The 21,811-nt window shown below is 45.2% G+C and overlaps 2 protein-coding genes across 3 annotated transcripts in view; both read left to right on the forward strand.

Moving 5' to 3' along the window:
- The window catches only part of LOC1273160 (fasciclin-2), a 172,115-nt gene that overhangs the window by 62,067 nt on the left and 88,237 nt on the right, over positions 1-21,811 (forward strand). The gene's annotated exons all lie outside the window — the stretch shown is intronic.
- On the forward strand, positions 279-2,876 carry LOC1273161 (galactosylgalactosylxylosylprotein 3-beta-glucuronosyltransferase I). 2 transcript variants are annotated; one of them, XM_061647150.1, is made up of 4 exons: positions 279-878; positions 1,059-1,416; positions 1,487-1,952; positions 2,409-2,876. In XM_061647150.1, exons 1-3 carry the CDS (start codon positions 622-624, stop codon positions 1,859-1,861), a joined length of 990 nt encoding a protein of 329 aa, XP_061503134.1. In that variant the 5' UTR covers positions 279-621; the 3' UTR covers positions 1,862-1,952; positions 2,409-2,876. The 2 variants fall into 2 exon arrangements, with proteins under 2 accessions (XP_061503134.1, XP_312113.6); XM_312113.6 differs by having other exon boundaries at positions 1,487-1,946; positions 2,405-2,876.

Consider the following 21,811-nt stretch of genomic DNA (forward strand, 5'->3'; position numbering starts at 1 on the left):
TCGCTATCCTCATTTGTTACTTATCGCGCTGATGTACGTTTGTTTGCCTGGCACTTGAAAAATGCTACAAGCGTTTTAAACTCAAAATCTTATCCGTTAAAATTTTATAATAAATTAATTGTTTATAATAAGTAGATAATGTGAGTTGTGTGGATTTCAAGAATTGCTCGTCACAGAAAATCATTTAAATTTGAACTTCACCGTTGGCGGTTAAACAGTGCTCCTGCCGAAATCTGACAAAATAATCTGGCCACACTGGAGATGGGTCGTAGCGAACGTCACGGCACGGTCGAAGTAAACAAACAACGTCGCGAAGGCCAATTTTGATGTGGTGGTGGTGCGTGTGACGATCCCCTAATTTGGTTAAAATGAACGCTAATCGGCCGGCTTCCGTTCGGTCCACGCTATTGTGCGCGTAGTGCGACCGCTCAACTGTGCATTGTGAATGGAGAAATGATTAGTTCCTATTAAAACCCCGTGGGCAGCTACTTGCATGGAGTATCGTTCATCTCACCCCCCACTCCACACCATCATCCGTCCTGGAACGTGTAACGCATCGTAGAAGTGTGCATTGGGTAGCGTCATCACACCGGCAACGTACAACCGTATTACACCAGCATCATGAATCAAGAAGTTCGCTTTCGTCGTAAGCACGTGATAATATTCCTGTCCATCGTCGGAATCCTGTTCATCTACTCGCTAAGTTCCAGCCGGGACTGTACGGGAAGTGAGCAGTTCTCAAGGTCAAAGCTGGATGGAGCTGAATCTTGGGAAGCTGGTCAAGGACGCGACGCCTTTCTGCCCAATCGAAAGGGTCCAACGATCTACGCGGTAACGCCGACCTACGCGAGGCCCGTGCAGAAGGCCGAACTAACACGGTATGTCATCATGTGAAACAGAGAGGCATAAGGTGAAGGTATCATCACGTCCATGGCTACATATTTCAACATAGCCTTTAACCTCTGTGGAGCGGACATTCACACTATAGCCGAACTTCTTTGTTTGTTTCATTCAACGTTCTGTGGCTAAATTAATCTTTTTCCAATTGTTCGTTTTAGCCTTTCGCAGGTCATCCGTTTGGTGCCAAACGTGTTCTGGGTGATAGTGGAGGACGCATCGCAAACGTCCACCCTGGTCACCAATCTGCTCCGGCGAAGCGGTTTGCAGGAGCGCAGCGTACAACTGTTTGCCAAAACACCGACCAATTTTAAGCTGCAAGGCAAAGATCCAAACTGGCTCAAGCCACGTGGCGTGGAGCAGCGCAATGAAGCGCTCAAGTGGATACGGAACCGGTTGAAGCATAATGCCCTTGGTGAGCCGGAGTCCCCCAGTCACTCGATCGTTTACTTTATGGACGATGATAATACGTACAGCACGGAGCTGTTTGAAGAAATGTCAACAATTGAACGGAGCAAGGTAACGAGAACATGTACCAAGTAGAGCAAAATGGATATGATAATGCTGTTCTGTTTATCTTTCTTGGCAGGTTGGCGTTTGGCCCGTCGGTCTGGTTGGCGGGCTGATGGTAGAGAAGCCCGTGCTGAACCGGGACGGTTTGGTGCTTGGGTTTAACAGTGCCTGGAAACCGGAACGTCCGTTCCCGCTCGATATGGCCGGGTTTGCAATCAGCTCCGATCTGCTGTTGGAAAACCCGCAGGCCCAGTTCAGCTACGAAGTCGAACGTGGCTACCAGGAGAGTGAAATCCTGCGCCATCTCACGATCGTACATGACATGCAGCCGCTCGCGAACCGGTGCAAGGATGTGCTGGTATGGCACACCCGCACCGAAACGCCGAAGCTCGACGCGGAGAAGGCACTGCAAAAGAGTGGCAAGAAATCGAACGACGGCATGGAGGTGTAAGACAGACAGACGGTAGAAGGCGCATGCAACCTACGGTAAGCGTCTTATGCGCCCAATGGCACGCTAACTTGGTGATGGTAGTAGATACAGGGTTTTCAATGATATTATTGACGTGTTCAGCGAGTTGTTGATTCGTTCGGGCATATAATTGACACTTTCAGCGAGATATTGAATTGTTCGGAAGCAGGCGTTGACAAGTTCGGCGATACTATAGAGCTGTCACTTTCGTACCCCTTGGACTGCAGCTTGGATCATTCTCATCAGAAAGTAAACATACGGTTTTCGTAAAAATATGTTTGTTTTAACTAATTCATGAATTAAACAGCTTGGAGAATGATTATTAGCTACTTTTAGGACTTTTCAGAATGAAAAATTGAACCCTGCGGCACAGTGTGTAAACAAAACAAATGACAACACTACACAATTGCTGAACTTGTCAACGCCTGCTTACGAACAATTCAATATCTCGCTGAAAGTGTCAATTATATGCCCGAACGAATCAACAACTCGCTGAACATGTCAATAATATCATTGAAAACCCTGTAAGCTAGGTTAAGATCCCCTCGACACCACAGTAGTGTAAGGAACAGGTAAACATTGTGGACCACAGCAACTCGTTTTTTAAATGTATGGCGTGCAGCTAAAATGTTAGAAATTTCAACCTATTTAATTTATTTCAACTCACACAACTCGACGAGATATTGCACTCTTTATTAGCAACTGGTTAGTTGGCGCCAAAGGCGAACATTTGTCGGCGAGTAATGATGATCAAATTAGGTGTGATTAAAGCCAAGCCGAAAACGACTCATTTTAATTAAGAGATGAAACCATTTTTGAAACGGTGTGTAAAATTTACCACAATGATGACATTGATTTATATTAATTTCATATTTAATGCTATGGTAATCATAATTGCCTTAAGTTTTTATTAGATTCACTCGAGCTTTTTGTTTCGTATAGTTAGGAGATTTTTCAATATAAAATAAAATTTCGGTTTACTTTCATTTATTTGTAATTTGGGCCTTCTAAAGCCACGTTTATGTTTTTTTTTATTGATTGCTTTCATTGTTGAGGGTAAAATTAATTATTTATCAGTCAATTTTCCTCATCACTGACGACAGGCAGTACACTACATCCGAACAGCATACGTGTATCATTTGCGTGAATTAATTTTCATTTTTTTTCATCCCTTTGCATAGTTCATCGTTCTCTTTGCTCGAAATGCATAATAAGTGATTATTGACTCGAATAATTATGACCAATTAGCTTTAATTTCGATCAGTCTGATATGCCGAAAAGCGTTGGCTCGGATTGTTTATCCAACACAGATAAGTTCGTTGCCAAAAACGGTTTATTTTTGAAGCCGACTTCTGGGATGTGTTCTATATTAATTGTTAAAGAATGTCGTTCTCTTACTACACTATCTATCTTTGCTGTATACGCGCATAACACATGCGACTCCTTGCACCGAAACGCACCCCTCTCGCATGCCGTCAGCCCTTTTCTGTATCGCTTTTCGTCTTAACGCCACAGTCACGCCTTGGGACACATCTGGCAGCGCACATGAACATGCAATATTGCCGAAAGTGTTGGTCACATCCCAGCTGACCAATAAATGGGCCAATAATGGCAGTAGTCACGCACACACCACACACCGTAAGCGCCCCCCCGTTGGAAGCCTGTCATGCTTTGTGGGCCATCTTGACCGGGTGGTGTGTCAATTCTCCACTTCTATCCAATCTGGGCGAAAACGATTTTAATGGTGGTCCACCGCACGAAGCTGTATCGACGAAAAGTTTCGATGTTGGAAAAATTATTTCATTACTACACCAACGGCGGTGGGGTTTGGGGCCCAACTTTACGCCATGCCGTTGGTGTTGAAGCTTGACGCACACGATGCTCTCGTGGACGTGACGAACCGCAACCATATCAACCACGCCACCACCACCGCCGTTGGTGTGTGTGCTGGCGGTGTGAAAAAGTCATTGTCTTAATTACATTTCTTCCGGATTGGTTTTGGCGAAAGTTTTGGCGGAAGTTTTGCTCCCTGCCCAGCGCATGGGAAATAACAATTCAGCAGCGAGGGAGCGAAAGAACGTCTGCTTTCCGATTAGGGTGCGTATAATCTATCGGAAGCTGTGGAAGTATTTCAAGAATGTCGTTGCCGTGCGATTGGGATAGGAAAATTTCTAATCACTGGCCTTTATCCACGCTTGATGGTGCGTGTAAAATCACGTTTTTAAAATCAAAATTCATCTGATGGTTTACGACACGGAGTGTGTCTTTTTAATAATCGTTGAATGACTTTAAGAAAATCTGTCCCTACAAGAAGACCGGCTATTCGGTTCCATCTGGACGGTCAGCGCTTGGAATGTGGGAAGTGGGGGAAAATAAAGGACACTGCTTTATCGAACGTACATAGGCCGATAGCCGGCTCTTGTGGGTTGTGGGGTAGGATTTCCTGCCTTCTTGAACTTTCCTGCAAGTAACAATGGCTCAGTGAATGAATCTGATTTATGGGATTTTGTTTCTCCTTTTTTCCTAGAACAAACCATCAGCACAGTACCTGATGGATGGAAATAAAAATGTCATTTATATTCATTTATTCTATCCCCCCACAAGCATTGGAGCGGTTCTCTTGCAGTTTTTTTTTCTCCATCCATGCCGTCTTTGTGTGCCGAAAGGAGCTACAGTTGCAGTCCGAAGGTTCCCTTGCGCTTGTCCGCTAGGGTAGGGTGAGGCTGCGGACCCATCATGCAGAGACTTGTCAGGCAAAGTGAGTGAGGCTCTCGTGAGATGATTTTGCTTTTCCATTGCAGAGTGTTTAGGCTGCGTTGTCGCAGCACTGAAGCACTGGGGACGTGACCAGAAAGCTTAACCACGCTCCGGCCCCCCCTGGCAGAGGACTAATGAAAGCAGAAAGCTGTGTAGTTTAGCTCTACGCAGCAGATAGATGACTGAAACGTAGGCCCCGTAGAGCTCTTTGGCCCTAATCCGTACGGGATGCGCCGTAAAGGTGGCTCTCGGGAGTAGGCACCACACACAACACCGCACACCGTTCACAAGTCATGTAATGGATCAAAACGTTACAAAACTTTGCAGTGGGTTATGTGGGTTTAAAAGTGTGTGTCTGATTTTTGTTTTTGCGACAGTGAATGCGGGTTTGTGCAAGAAAGTTCACCCAACCGTAAAGTGGACAAAGTTTGGCAGGAAAGACTCCTGATAAAACCACCTCTTCGAGAGGAGTGCTTCTCATATTTTGGGTAAAAACTGGGGCGAGCGGGAACAACTTTTATTTACTTTACACCAACCCATCCAGCTCGACACTAAATAGACCGAGGGCGTGCGAAGGGCACATCATGATGCACTTAGGGTTTCATCAAAGGGAGCTGAAGCCAGCACGAACGCAGGAAGGAAAACACACACTTACCCGGCCGAACCTTTAATAGGTTGTTCATTTGAAGACGTTCTTCGATGGCAAGGAAGGATGCTTGTTGAGTACTACGAAACGAATGCATGAATCTGGTTAAAGGCAGCCCCAAACTGCGACGCACACTGTTGGCTGCTGTCAGCCAGTTTTGGGCCTCTGCTACCAAACCACATTTCCATTCTTCGGTGCGTGCATTCCTTCTCTCGTTCCGCAGTTTCCGCCACTGAAGTTCCCCCGCTCGTGCTCTTCGCATTGCACATTGAATAAGAAATCCAATTAGGGATAAAACTTCCTCTCCATTACCCAAAAACCCAGCCGGGGCAAGACAGTGAGCCGTAATCTCGTTACCCCTTCGCCCCCGGGGGTTTCGAACCACTCCGTGTTAAGGGAAAAGAAAAACATTAGAAACACTCCAGAGCGTCGTCTGGGGGTAACTTCGTTTTTTTTTAGGGTGGGGCCTGTGTTTGGTGAATAGTGGAGCCAGCCTGGCACCCACGGCCAACGTCCCATATCCTTGAAATCTTGCTTGATAGATTTGAAGTGAGGTGAGATGAGATGGGGAAGAAAACACATGCAGTTTTGTTGTTCCCCTCCCGCAGCAGTGAGCAACATTTCGGGGTTTGTTGCTGCTGTTGAATGCTCAGCGGATATGTTGCTTGTGCGTTCGAAACAAACGAAGTCTCTGTGAGTCTCTGTCCTATGTTTCCTTCTTCCGCCAACAAAAAAAAAACACTCTGGAATGGTCGGAATGTCGGAAAAGTCGGTTCGGTGTCATGTTGAATCTTCCTCCTGAACGAATCGCACCTCATTCCACGGGACGGCATTCAATCCAGACGGGGCGAAAGTTTCTTCAACCGTAGCGAAACTCTTCCCTCCCCCCCCCCCCTCCCCCCACAACGAAAGTTCGATTGGCGCGAAGAATGCCTACAGTAATTCCCCAAACAGCACCCGGCACGACACGACGCTGAGGAAAAAAGTCACTTTCGCCCCCCAAGTCACCCAATCGGCCTTTTAGATGGTGGAGGACTAAGACAGACTTCTAATGCTAACTTTAGTTGGATTGGGGCGGAAGGATAACCCGGAAGGAACACTTTCCGGCTTTGGTGTCACGTGGGGTGGTGTTCCGAAGTAGACATTTTGGTGACATCAGGTTATTACAACCGCAGCACCACAGTACAGACAAAAAAGCCCACAAACAGTCGCCAGATGACCCAAGTTGGAGCAGCATTTAATTAGAATGATTAGATCAGTGTAGGGGGAGGGTGTGGGTGCGCCAGTTTGTCGTGATGACATTATTTGAGCACTTTGTGGGGGGCGGGAAGGCCTTTTTCTTTCTTCTTTTCCTGTATACGTTGCACGTTGTAGGCAGTAGAAGGGGAAATATGGTTAGGAAGTAAACATGGTTAGAAAAATGTCAATCAAGTTGTTAGAAGAAGTTTCAGTTCCTTTAAGCTAGTTACATGTGCCACATGACATATTCATTCGTACGTCCTCTATAAAAAGTGACTTAAGATGCACCGTGTGTGCACCGACCATACCAGCGTGTGGTCTATAAAGAGGCAACATTTTATTGGCGACAGCATTGCCGTTAACTCGCACGCCGTTTAGTAACAGCGATTAATCTGGCAGACGGTGACTGCGCTATAATTGAAGTCGTAAAGCTTCACACATTCCCTTTTTCCGGAGCTGTCTGCTGTGTGCTGTGTGTGCATGACGCTTCAATTTATTGCACACACTCTGGATGCTCTGCACGCCAGCACGTGTCTTCGTTTAACACATTCCTACCGTTTTGGGCTGTTAATAGCGTGTGCATGAATTTACAAACCCCTGATGTTTATGATTATAAAATTGCGGAGGGACTTTATGCGATACAATGCCACCTTTTTTGTGTGTTGCGAATCACCCGCTTACCATATTGAATGATGGCAATGAAAGTCCAATCTTCAATGTGAATGAATATTTATGAAAGGACACAACAGCGGCGCTTGTCATCCTTTTCCGGCTTCATGACATGTGTCATGCTTCCTACGGATGGGTAATTAAATTTTCCCTTGTCCTACTTTTTTGCGTCCAATTTCCTGGCCTTTCCCACAGCTCCTAGTTTCATTTTGATCCAAGTGCAGCAAAAAACACGAACAAAAAATGGGCTCTAAACGCATAGAAAGAAGTGTCCATTTTTTTGGGGGGAGACCATCGTTAGGTACTCTCTCGCTCGTTCAGTGGCCAGTGGCGGGTAATCCATCCTGACAGAATGTATGAAGAGTTTCCTTTTTTTTGGTCCTTTCACTTGGCGTATCATTATTACATTTCGGGACATCTTGACCGATGCTGCGTTGAAATTGGTTATCAGCATGCTGTTTGTTTGTCGTTTTTTTCTCTTCACATTGCTGTGTTGGCCCCAAACCGAGCTGGAGAGGATTATAATTAGATTCGTCCTTCCCACTGTGTGCTAGAGGCGCGCGCGCGGTTTGAAGTTTTCGGGATGACGATGACAGCGACCGAACGAGCGAGCGCTGGCTGGCGCACACAATTTCCGGCACAGACGACGGATTGTTCCGACTTCCCGCCGAGTGGTGTCCCTTTTTGAACTTGCACACCTTCTCCTGCTGGAATGCAAACCCCAGGTGGTAAGCGAATATGAAAGCGGAAGCGTTCCCTCTGCTGTAAATAATGACAGGGGAAATGCCGTGGGGTTTTTTTCCCTCATCTTCATTAAACTAGGAGTCAAGTAATGAAGGCAATCAAGTGAATCAAGGAGTTGGGAGTGACCTAGCAAGGAAACTGCTGCCAAAATAAAGAGCTTTACTGTAGGTAATTAAATAAAGCAATATTGTTTTGTCACAACACTACAATACATTATTTGTGTGCGCTTGAGGTACAACTTATCTTTAAAGTGTCACTTTAAACTAATCGTGTCTAGACGTCGTAACAAACCGTTGCATAAAATGGCACCATTAAACGGGTGACGCACACACACGCTCTTCTCCTTCCACTGCGCTGCTCAAACAGGACGCGTGCAAACAAACTCTAAACAACACTTCCGCCGGCCCTGTGCATGTGCTGTTTGCCTGCCGCCTTCCGGTCGTGGGTCGGTGGGCTTTCTTGCTAAACATTTCGAGAAAATGTTTGTACACCGTACCATTGTCCGGCACCTGTTCTTCTTCTTTAACGTTGAGCGGGTGGGCTTTGCCCTTTGGCAAACGGTAACACTTCCTTTGACCCGCAAATTGCAATGGTAAACTTACACTTTGCCCTCCCAAAATGAACTTGGCCCTTTGCTGGGTGGCGATGGTGAGGAAAATTAAATTCACCTCAAACATGTCGCATAGTTGAGCAGCAGCAGCAGCAGTAGAGCAGTGTGTTTGTGCCCCCCCCCCCCCGTTCCTTTTCTAGCACGGCAAAGCGTTGTGTGTAAATCTTCCCTTTTCGCATAATGCTTTGCTCCTGCCGTGATGCGGAAGGAAGGAGTTTGCACCAAATATATGTTTGCGGTACGTGTGCTGCAACACCGCAACAGCATTGTTTAATAGAGATACAGCTAGCATAAACTTTCCATCCTACTTTGCACCCCTCCCCCCCCCCTTCCCTCCTTCCCCCCCACACTTGCACCGCCCTTTTGCTGGCTCGGGGCGTTTGGGCGAGCTTAGATGGGGAAACTTTCTCCAGCCCGGGCTGCGCGTCGGTGCTTCGCAGTAACGCCTTGCAGTGGTGATGATGCAACTTGGCTGGTTTGCAAACTTTCACGCAGATAATTTCAATCCACGGCCGGTAGCGGTAGCGGCGGCCCCCGGGGAATAAGATGCATTTCCGGACGGGGGAGCAATTATGCTTTCGAAACAAACAAGGTGTGGGGTTTGTCGACAAACTGGGACCAGATGCTGTTGCTTCCTCCCATTTTTTCATTGCTCTCGTCAAAGGCTGGCGCGTGTGGGTATTGGATTTTAATGGAATTTTTGTGTTAAATCATCATTCAATAGCATTCAAACTGTCGTTTGTTAATTACGTGCTCATTAGAATGAACAAAACATACACTGTACCGCATTGAGTGCTTTTGATTGTACTCTTACCTCTTCAATTAGAGGATTTTTTGTTCCGCCTCACCATGTATTCATCGTGTCTCATAGATTTTTGGCTCGTTCCCATAATTTATTGGTATCGCTCGATTGGATATCAATTTTTTTTATTCAGGAGGAACTACTGGATATCAATATAATTGGACCAAAAAATTCTGGGAAAATTCGTGGAAACACACACAAAATATGGTAAGCATCCAAAAAATGATGGGAACCAACCAATAAATCGTGGGAAACCCTGTAAAAAACAAGAAACATGAAATATTGAACTATGATTAATATTAATTTAACATAATCAATTTCCTGAAAGTATAGTACTCTAAGAATACTCTCAAAAAGCAATAAAATCCGTTCAAAGTGAAAATTGCGCCTGCAAGTATGCAAACCGATGGAGTCGCCTGGTGTCTTAACGCAGCGCTGTTTCTTATACACTATTAAACAGTATTTCCCCGCTTTACCATTCCGTCCAAACAGTAGACTAAAAGTTCTTTTCTTCTTTTTTTTTGACAATCCTCACTTCAAACAGTTTTACTTTCCATTGTTCAACCGATGATGGTTGACAACTTTAAAAAAGTACTAACTTTAAACGATCCCAAACCAAAACCCGTCCCGCACAAAAGGCAAACGGCGCGGTACAGCCACACCAAAAGTGGAAGTACAAAAGACGCGCTACAATTGTACGATGTTTAACCCGCTTCCCGAAACGCTTTCGCCAAGGGTGGGTGCGAGAGGGATGGAAATGGAGGGAGGAAAAAAAATATATAAGTCACCGACACCGACGGCGATTTGTCGGCAAATCCGCTCGGTACATATTTGCAATCATTCTGCCCCATTTCCGCGCCGAATGTCTTTTGAAAGCTCCGTCCGCTTCGTGTTTGAATGTGCACAGTGGTTGGATCGGTTGTTTTTTTTCTCTCCTTCTCTTTTTCTATCTCTCTCCTTCTCTTTCCATGTTATCTTTCTTCGTTTTCGTATGGTGTGGGGGGCATCGTCCGCTTGGTCCGATTTGGTTCAAGTACGACTTTGTTTCGGGCTCGTCGCAATACAATCCTACGTACACACAGCCAACATCCTACCTACACCGTACACAATACATGAGGCGGCACAAAGGGCTACCCCGTCTTACCCCGTTTGCATTGGTGTGTACGAATGGCGACATAAAAAGGCAAAAGTTATTCCCTTGGCTGGCTTGTGACTTTCAATCGTGCTCATTCCTGGACCCGCCGCCATTGGAACCATGTCACTTCAAGTCATCTTCACAGCCGGGTTTGAAATAACTGGCACTACTCTCTTCGTGGCACGGCTTTGTGTTAAACATAGACTCGCTGCACATACGCTGTGTGCATAACGGTGGCATGTTGGAGTAAAAGTGTAAGAAAGTGAACTTTCCCTTAGAACGGCACCACTGTTGCACAAAAATCGGCATACGAGAAGAAGGCGTAGGCAGCACCTCTTGCCAGCGATGCTGTGTGGATGGGAAAATTGACAAACCGGAAACCGGAATTCGGTAGCGCTACAAAAAATCCTCTCCTCTCGACCCGGCCAGTCCACAACCCAACATGACACTTTCAATCTGTCGATCGGTGTGTGTGTGTGTGTGTGGGCGCTGTATCTATAGGTGGTGTTAGAGACTTCACATTGCAATTGCACATAAATTCACTTGACTTATTGCCAAAGGTTTGTGGAATGGTTTGTGCACCATTTTCGAGGGCGGCATTTGGTGCTTCGTGCAAGCTTCGAACGGATCGCTTCCCACAGCATCGTCGGGGTTGTGCCTGAGCGCAATGAAATTGTCACACAGTAAGAAACAATTTCTGTTCCTTTGTGTCGCTCTGTGTCGCCCTGTGTCGCCTACGATAGCGCACACTATTTGTACACTGGGGAGGAACTGCTCGTGTTTGTGTGTCCAGGGGGGGAAGGAGCTGGGAGCATTCGGTATTTGAATTGCACAGCCGAAAACAATCAACCCGTTCGCAAGTTGTGGGAATGTTTATCAGTGGCTTTTCCGGTTGTCGTTGTGTTTTTGTCCTCTGCTCACTGTTCTGTGTGCGAGCGACAACAAGCCGGCTCGGGTCCGGGCCTGGGCTGGGCAAACGTTGCACAGAGCGCAACTGGCTGGACATGATAAATGTATTCGTTCAAACGCTGGAGTGGATGGACGGAAGCAAGCAACTGAAGAGAAACAAAAAGCTGAGAAACTGTTGCTACTCTCAGCTTTAATTGACTGTGTCCTTGCGGTGTAGCACTTGGTGCAGCATCTTTTCTCATAGGAAAAGAGGCAAAAAGGGCATTGTTTTGCAGAGTTTTATTAATTAATTGTCATGTTTTCTGAGCTTAACTTTGTGTTAAAACATTTTTAATAGACGGCTTTGAATAGAGGAAAATTAAATTGTGCTTCTAATGATGGTGCATTTAATATGGTTTTAAAACTACCAACACTTGAAACACGTTTACCAGAAAGGTGACCAAGGAAAGGACAGAGTGTGCTCTATGGTGTGCACCACAAAAACACTAACCATAATTGGCTTTTCCCAGAACATACATGTAAGCTTCAATTTCCTTAAACGCTCCAACCGTTATTAAAGGCACACACACACATTTTCTCTCTCCCGAAAGGCTTACTGTACACCACATGGTGCTGTTATTTGGTTTCCTGCATGCATTCAATGGGTATTTTTGTTTTACTCAGCTCAGGGGGTTTTCCTCCTCTAATCACCATGAAGTTTCGATTGGATTGGAGCCTAATTAGAGTTTGCATCACCAATATGGGGGATGGAATGGGATGCTTTGCTTGTTGGGAAGAGGAGGACTGGCAGGGCTGATTAGTTGATTGAACCATTTAACTAACCATAATGGGACGAAACACCCGGATTAAAGGATTTCGGTAGTAATAGGCTCTATCGAGCGATTATCTAGTTCAGCCATAGGATCGCAAAAACAGTATCTTTTTTTAGAAAACAAAACAGTTTTGGCGCTCCAAAACAAAAACAAAAAGGATCAAAAAATAAATAACAACATTAATTTGATGAAATCCCCTCCACCCTCCGTGGGCGATGCGTTTGGGAAAAGTAAACCGCCCAGCAGCACAAACGATGATAAAACTCACTGAACCTTCGCACTGTGGCATAGTTCAGAGAGAGAAAAAAAAGAGTCAAAATCGATTCATACTCTCCTTCCCTCTGCAGCGTCCGTCAATCGGTTTTGAAGCCCAGAAGACTACACAGACGACTGGCACACCTGAGAGCAGTGGGCCTTCGGGGTTTTTGAGCCTTACTAAATTGTTGTCCATTTCCTCCGACCAGCACCTCGCAGTGTCGGTTTCTCTACTGAAAGCTTTCCAATCGGTGCGACGGAGAGGGTGAAGCGATGCTTCAACTTGATATTTTCCTTCCAAAAAGTTAAATTTGACGCACCATTAAACTTTAGTGTTTTATGGAACGGAAAAGTTTTCCTCCGGTCGGTCACGGTACGGACAACTGCTTGGACGAGAGGATGCTTACACGTACCACAAGTAGTGTACAGTGTACAACGAACATCGGCCACATTTCGGGCACAGAGTAGTGTGCTCGGGCGGCCGCATACGCTTCACTTGCGGCGGGTCTGGCGTGAAGCGGGAATGATGGCAGCATTTAGTAATTAAATTGTACATTTCACAACCAGTAAACGAAGGGGGGGGGTAGACGCTACACAGGGAAAGTAAACCCGGTAAATGTCATCATCGAAAGTGTCATCTACCGGAGGGACATTCCGGTGTGTGTGTGTGTGTGTGTGTGTGTATCTTTGGGGAATCGGTGAGGTGTGAGTTTCGATATTTCATCTACCTTTACATCGCTCCGCGTCGCCTTCTGCGGTGCCTTGGTCTTTCCAACGCGTACGTCGAACTTTCGACGCTCACATTTTGGTAGGATAATGTAATTATCATAATTTTGATTATATCACTCACTCACTCTCTCGCTTACGCTTTGTTTAGGCAAGCCGGCCGTATTTGCATTTGCAAGCAGCAGCGCCACTAATAATTGGACGGAGCGGCATTAGCGACCGGGTTTGATCAGTTTTGGGACACTCGACTAGGGGGGATAACAGCTAGAACAGCATATTGCCACCTGTGTCACAAATCACTTGCAGATAAACGCTTCGGGAGATAAACTTTAATCGATAAGTCGTATAAAACCATGCATTTTGAATGGTCCGTCGGTGTGGTTGGTGGGCATTGTTGTAGGAACACAAAAGAAAGGTTGTTACACCGGTGGGAAGATAAATGATTATGCAGTTGTATTATGTTCGATGGTTCTTCTACCAAATCTATTTCAATGTAATTATTAAACATTTTTTTTTTTTGCTAAAATTGTAACAAAAGTTGAAAAAAAAATCTAAAATGTATTTGTATCATACAAACACAAGGAACAACAACAACTTTTCCCGCCATACCAACATTCCTCAACAAAACAATATTGAATTACTCTTCAAAGGTAATGTTTTGTACCGCAAAACAATGCGTATGCTATAATTAGCGTAAATATAAACAAACAAATTAAATTAAATCCCTATCGTTAGCTGCATTTCTCCTCCACTTTCTCTCCTCTCTTCTATTCCTCCAATGAGGGTAATGCGCTCATTAGCTCTTCCTTGAGACAATTCAAAGAGAGATAAAATTTGCATACTAAATCATTCTCACACTCAAACAACGCCCAAAATTTTGCGAATCTTTAACCTACGTGATCCGAATTTCCATCCATCATCTCCAGACAGGTTGGCGGTAGAAAATACACAACATTCTCGCCCGAGATATAGCTGTAGAATGATAATTATTCAACAATATAGCTCCCCCCTGTGTGTCCTCGTACGCTGGCATCGAGTACAGTTGGTGACAGTGGTGCCGCCCTGTCATGAAAGAAGTCATCATCCCATATCTATCTCCCCGCTGGTGGTAGATGGGAGGGTTCGTCGCCTGATTATACGGTTCTAAAGTTACGCGTAAGCAAACATTGCTAAGCTGAGCCGTGCTGCCGCTTACTCGCCACCACCCAACCCCGGCCATCATCGCTGGGGCGCGGGCAAAAACAATCTTTGAAAATTTGTGGTTCAAAGTAAACAAATCAAATAAATACCGTATCGGCGGAAGTGAAGCGGCTCTATTTGCATACGCGCGCGGAGCTGTGACGCGCACGGATTTGTTTGAATTCGCATGAAAGGAGGCACCCTTTTTCTCCCTCCCATCGGTGCCGGTGGTTGGTCGCCTTCAACTTCGACCCTTCGGCTTGGGGTGACAGATTTGATCCCGGACATTCTAATTAGTGAACCCCAGAACTCGGACCGACGCAATCTCGAAGCGTGCGCCTGGACTCTCGGCTTTTATGCTAAGAGCTCTTCAGCGCAAGGATTCGGCGAGGGATTGGTGAATATCCATTGTGTGCTGCTTGTCAGTAGCGGTTGGTGGGATGATGATTAGATCTGTAAACATCATTTACAGATAGCTAAACGACCGGAAGCACAAGGTGGCTCGGTCTCGCTGCCGTACCTAAGCTCGAGTCCATTTCTAGGAGACACGTCTTGCTCGACAATGTCAGTGACTGTGTGTTCCATCGTGAAGTGTTTGTTGGATTGTTCTTCTGCGTCAGATATGAAGGTAAAATAAAACGCAAAAATAATTCACTTCAAGATCTTTCAAGTGCAAGGTTTAAGCCGAACGAGCTGAACATATTCCGGTCATCCTACACCGTCCTGCATGGGCAACCGTTTATTATAATCAACGTTTAACGCTCGATAAATCTCCCCCACGACAACATGCTCTTTCCGCATAGGCTCAAACATATGAAATTATGAATGTATTGGTCGGAAAAATCAACATCATAATAAACACCCTCAGATGGGGCAGTACAATCCGCGCAATTGGCAGCTTTTCCCGCTACGATTATGATTTATATACACAAATACAATTTATGTATCGACATTGAAAAAAAAGGGAATAAGCCAGCTTTGCATAACGATCGGGGGGAAGGGCTGTGTAAATTTGTATCGATTGCTGCGAGAGGAGTCTACTAGAATATTGCCCCGTTGCTTTGCGAGTCTACAATATGCCGTATAATTGTATCCTAAGCCATTTTATTACGGTCTTGTAATGCTTGATTACGCTCAATTGCATGCAATCAAACGGGGAGATTTAAATGTTTGCGATTCCAGCGGGGAGGACGAACTGCATCGCAATTGATGATGGTACCGTGCAGTGCAATTGATGGCATAATTAAAATGTCATGTAGCAAATGCAAACCTTTTTTATTGTTTTTAGGATATTGACGACATGGGGCGACCTCAGTGGGTGTTGTAATTAAAGTCTCTTTACATTGAATTCCTTTTTTTGTAAGCTTAATGTACATTAAATGCTCTTTTCTAAAAAATTTCTAAAAAAAAAAGTTGTTTGAACGCATGTTGAAACTAGCCACACCAACCAGCTGCTGTTTATTTGTGAATTGAATAGATCCTAACAAGATACAGCATCTCCCCCTGCCCAGCGCAGAAAATAAAGCGATAGCTGATTCAAACGACTCGTAACCGTTTGCAGTGCTAGGCAGCACGTGCCTTCAATTGAAAGGAACCACTCGCCACCTTCCGCGCAGAGTCACCCTGATACGCAGCCCTGGAACAATCGGCCAAAAAGACTACAGGGACTTTCTTATCCACACTCACACACAGTACGGTGGGAGAGGGCTATGTGCTCTTTAACAGCAACACTCCGCAACGCCAGGCAGTAAAGTAGGTTAATTACGTGCCTGTCATTGCTTGAAATTAGTATTCACCTCATAATCCAGAACCAGGCCCTCCGTTTTCACATCATTTTTCCCAGTTTTGGCTTTTATTACATTACACAACACAGCCTTCTCCGCGGTAGCAGCAGCCGATCTGAATGCACCGAACCGGAAGATCCGTCACGACAAAGCATCGCGCTTCTATCTCCCCGCCGTTCGCTGGCAAGCGCCGGAAAACCAAACAGAAGGTACAATTAATTTGTTGTGAATTTTAAAAACTGATATTAAAATACTTTCTCCAAACAGGAGAAAGAGAAAGCCAGAGAGAAGGTAGGGGGAGTTTTTCAATTAAACGTCGATTTGATGTCCAATTCAGCGAATGCTTTTGAAGCAAACGAATCTTGTTAGACCGGACAGTTTTTTATCCCACTATGCCGTGCAGCTCTCTATCGAAGAGTTGAGAGCGGTTGAAGCAGAATGAAGGGAGGTTCTTTTCCTAGTTTTCGGTGCTTCCATCCAATTTCTTGTGTTGTTTGGTCCGATTTTTAGATGAGCGCAGGGAAACGCTTTCTTTCCTAGCACTTTCGTTCCGCTTATTGTCGATTCCTCGCACTAGCGCGTTTTGGGTTATCGAAAGTATTTGAAATTTAATTGAATTAAACACTTCCATCGCAGGGTGGAGGATGGCTGGAAAGTATTGTCAGCGTATTGTTTCGGCTGCCGTGGCAGTAGAAGGTGGAAGGGTTAAGTTTGGCGTTATCAAAATTGTTTACGGCACAGAGCGGATGACAAATTGTATTCTGATAGCATCAACAGCAAACCATTTGGAATGATGCTGTCGTATTCCACATAATATGTACTTTTTGTGGTTGTTCACGGTTTAGTGTGAGCTTCTGTTGTTTTAAATTATTTTATAATGTATACGTAGTGTTTTGTGCATTGCTGTGCTACGTTATTGCTATTATTAAAGTTATCTGTTCTAGGATTTAATAAGCCTATTGTTAACCTAATACTCAAAACTTAAAATAAATCGTGTCGTGTTTTGTTGAAGTAGAATAAATGAAAACATATCTCACTGTACATTACTTACACTAAATTGTGTGTCCTTGAAATAAATTCCTAACAACAGAAATTGTTTGCACCCACCGACGGCCGAAAGGAGCTCTATTTGAGTGTTGAAAAGTTAATTCCACCCCTGAGATGCGCAAACGCAACCGTAGCAGCAAATAGACTGCGAAATTCCGTTAGGCCATTAAAAATGAATGCTAAAACATTGAATGGACTTACTTTCGATGTGTCGGCAAAAGGACAACCGAACGAAACGAAAGGACCATAAGGTACGTTAAAAAGAGCCATAATAATAAAACAAGATGCTCCCGAAATCGCTTTATTGTGCTTAAATACACTTACCGAAGGACGGCTTGGCACGGCATTGACATTACTGTCCGTTTGCCTCACATCATATCATACCAATCTCCAAGCAGCGTAGCAGTTTTTATTTAATGAGATATGCCTCTTAAACTTTACTCACTGGTGTGTGTGTGTGTGTGTGCACATTTTCCTGGAGCACAACGGGGAACACACGGGGAAGAAAAACTCACTGATGCTGCGATAGGAATGCGGTTCCCAACTCTGGCGTGTAATTAAATTCCCACAGCCAAACCGTAATCTCATGCCAATGAATTCTTTCGACATAGAAACCGGAAATTTGTGGCCGCCCGAATATGGTGGCCAGGGGATCGGGGATCGTTTGTAACGTAAGGTTGGTTAGTGGCTCTCTCCGTGTATTTTTTTTTTTTTTCATTCTTTCCTTTCTTGTGGTTAGCCATTCGGATAAGAAGAAACCACCAACACAACTTCTATGCGGGTAGTAGGAAAATTCCTCTGTTTTTTATTTGTTGTGCGCTTCTCCCCGTTTTGGTACAATGTCTTCCCTTTCCTAACCACACTCGAGCTGGAACGTGGCAAGCTAAGAAGGCAAAATATTTATGCAACCTCATTTGTTTCAGCCACCATCCGACCACGGTCCTTACCATCCCTTCGCGCACACTTTCCCCCCCGGTTCACATCATCGTCCGGATGCGTCTGACCGGGTCATGTTTTGGAGCTAGTTGAAAACTTTAATAAGATTCGCTGTCGTTTATCGGATTTCCTTCCAATTCCTGGACGACGTCGGACATTTTTATGTCCATTTCCAGTGTCAGTGTTCGGGGGCTGCGGTTTGCTACCCGGGTCCCATTGTGTAAGGATGCGGCTTATCATGTTCCAGATTTGTGCTGCTCTGGTACGGGCAGGATGTAGCACATCCCTGCAAAGCCCTTCGCCCGCGATTTCGTACTGCTTTTCGTGGTTTTCAGTACGAATGTTTGCAATCTTTTTACGCCCCATCTAAATGGCAAACTTTCGTATCCAATTGTTTGGCAGTGACAAGAGAGAAAAAGTTACAATGAAACAATCCTTGGACTGAAAGGGGGGGCCCTGTTCATTGTCAGAGAAGGCAGGCAAAGTTCCTGGAGTTTCCTAATCCGTCATTATTCCATCGTTTGCATATCAAAAAAGCATCTAGTTTTTTTTTTTGGTTTGCCTTCTATTCCTTGAAAATAACCTAGCCCTGTGCTGAGGATAATCGATCTAATTTTTCTCTCTTGAATTTTCCACGAAAACAAAGTATAAGGCTTCAGTGGAAACCATCCCAACTTGACGCTACAATGTCGCTCTAATGCAACCCTCGCTGTAGAAGAGTCACGTGTGTTTGCGTATTGTGAAGAAGGAAGGTGTTGTGTGGCCTTAAACTGGTGCTGCGTCTCGTTCGCTCGGTGTCTCGGTGACCTGGTTCTTTTTTTTTTTTGTTCGTTCAGATTCTCAAATCCATCCCAACGGAGAAGGACCGGGTGACAGGTGATTTTGAATGCAATCGAGCGGCAAGCCCAAATGCAAACATGACAGGATAATAGAAAAACGTGATTTATTCGACTCGATTCGTCTTAACCGTGAGTGGCATTCGATCCGTATTGGTGCGCGCTGTGTGGCATTTTCCTAATCTTTGGCCACCGGAGCAGCGTAGTTGAGCATGGCTTTCCTTCGAAGTTGATGAGAAACGATGCGAACGCAATTTGAAAACATTCTTTTCCTTTGAAGCAAGTCGAATAAGACATGTTATTTTTTAAACTATAAAATGGAATAAACTGTATACTGAGTGGTTTGGAGTAGAGTTGGGCAAAACGCACAAAAAAGCGGAACTGGGTCCGGACGATTCCAACAAATTACGGACCCAGTTCCGAAGGGTAGGTTCAATCCGACCAGCCGGAACCGCCCGGAATCGTCCGGAATCGTCTGGAATCGTCGGAATCGCCCGGAATCGCCCGGAATCGCTCGGAAACGCCCGGAATCGCCCGGAATCGCCCGGAATCGTCCGGAATCGCCCGGAATCGCCCGGAATCGTCTGGAATCGTCGGAATTCCATTTCATTTCATGTCATTTATTCAGTGCATAACCTAATACAAATAGAAACAAACAGTAACACAAGATGCTAGCGTCCATATCGAACGATATTGAGGAACTCAGTGCGCGACATTCCTGGCTTAAATGTACGACAGACAGCATTGACATATGCGCGGCGGCCGGAACGTGAACTTGAATCGTCTGGAATCGTCGGAACAGTCGGAATCGACCGGAATCGGCTCTACTATTCACTACTATCGATTAACTACGGTTCCGCACGATTCCGGACGATTCCGGTCGATTCCGGGCGATTCCAGCCAATTCCGGTCAATTCCGACTGTTCCGACGATTCCGGACGATTACGACGATTCCGCACGATTCCAGACGATTCCAGACGATTCCGGACGATTCCGACGATTCCGACGATTCCGGACGATTCCGACGATTCCGGACGATTCCGGACGATTCCGGTGGAACTAGCGATTCCTTCTCTCTGGAATCGGAATCGGTATCATACTTGCCGGAACCGGAGCGGAACCGTGGGTGCGATCCGCGGAACCCATCTCTAGTTTGGAGTGGATTTAACTGATTTGTATTTAGCATTTGGTAATAAAAGTATAGAATGCAAACAATAGTTGATGAATAGTTGAAACTAAAGCCTTTCATGGAAGCTGCTGGAAGCTGAAATGAAACCTATCATTGTAACAATAACGTTTTTCGAAGTTGCACAATCATTGATAATTGTTAGCGAGGCTTTTATTGTGTAGAGTGCATTCATTTTTGATGGATTCATCCGTAACCGGCACGACAATCATCCTTGACGTTACATTGCAATTCAATTACCGATTGCACGAGCGTACTGACACAGCGCCGCACTGTCACTTTATCTGACAAGCTTAAATTTAAATGGAACTGTATATACTTTCCATCAAACCCACTCACATTTCACACACATATTCACACTAACACGCTTACTGTTCGGAAACTATGATTAAAAACTCATTTATATTCACCCCTTTTTTCACACTCACACAACACACCCTGATTTCCGATAAACAGGTGGACAGCCCCTCTCGAGAAGAACCCCTCTCAAAATGCTCTGCTGTAACTGGTGTGCGCTTCTGCCTTCTCCATTCTACTCTACGTGCTACATTAATTCCGGTGGCAAAAATAGATGAACACAGGCGATCGATCTTGACAAGCCGCCGGTGAGATGCACATCTGCCAAATAGCGCTTTTATGCTACACGCGCCCGGTTTAATGTTGTGGCCGGTAGAGATGAAAGTATGATGCTGCGGCTGGTTTGCCGTTACTACCATCTATTACTACCACCACCACCACCACTTCCCGCCCACAGTTGTGCGTATGGGTTGGATCTGCTCCCTTTTCACACAGCAGCAGGGAGAATCGGTTGAAAAATGTACTTCACTTAATGTGGCGGGCTCACACTTTCGCTTTTCGGGCGAGGTGCGTTGTAAATAATGGACCGGAAAACCTCCCTATTGCTAATGGGACACCTGAGCCTAATTAGTGTTCGACAGCAGGAGTCATTCTAGTGAACGCCTGGCTTCCACCGATTGGGTGTGTAGCCTTTTTGGTGGGCAGGTTGTTTAATGAACGTGCTTTAGAGAATCGAAACGGCAGCAACGATTGTGTTTTTTTGCTGGGTGAAGCAAAACCAATGCTCGCTGTTACCCTATATTGAGTAATTTTTCACAGGAACTAGCATATATGCAGCATTTCATGGACAGCTTGACGAATGATTGACATTCCATTGTGACGCCATAGGAATGTCGACTATAGCAGCGGCTTACTTTCATTAAAAATGCACATGTACAGTATGGAAATCATTGCATCCGCTCGCCGGTGATAACGCGATTCGTTGAAATAACGGTCCTCGCAGCTATGAGATTCAATTAAACTGAAAAACACTCTCGGGCGGGCTTGCTAATTACCGCCATTGGCTTTGCATCAACCCAGGACTGGGTGGGTGGTTACTTTGGAGAAGCATCAACGGATTGATGCTCGAATCGTTCTCCAGTCGGACTCGAATATTTTACCAATTTTCCAATCGATGGAATGCCGCACTTCCTTTTTTGCCATATTGATGATACAGTCAATAAATAATGGTGCTCTGCAAAAAAAAATTGGGGAAATCGCCGAAGCCTCCACTTTTTTTCGACGGGAAAATTACCTTCCTCGGGGGAAATCGATGCTTTTCCGATTCGAATCGATTTTTTATTTTGGTTACACGCGGAAAAGG

The sequence above is a fragment of the Anopheles gambiae genome, chromosome 2 (genome assembly GCF_943734735.2).
Source record: "Anopheles gambiae chromosome 2, idAnoGambNW_F1_1, whole genome shotgun sequence".
Classification (NCBI taxonomy): domain Eukaryota; kingdom Metazoa; phylum Arthropoda; class Insecta; order Diptera; family Culicidae; genus Anopheles; species Anopheles gambiae.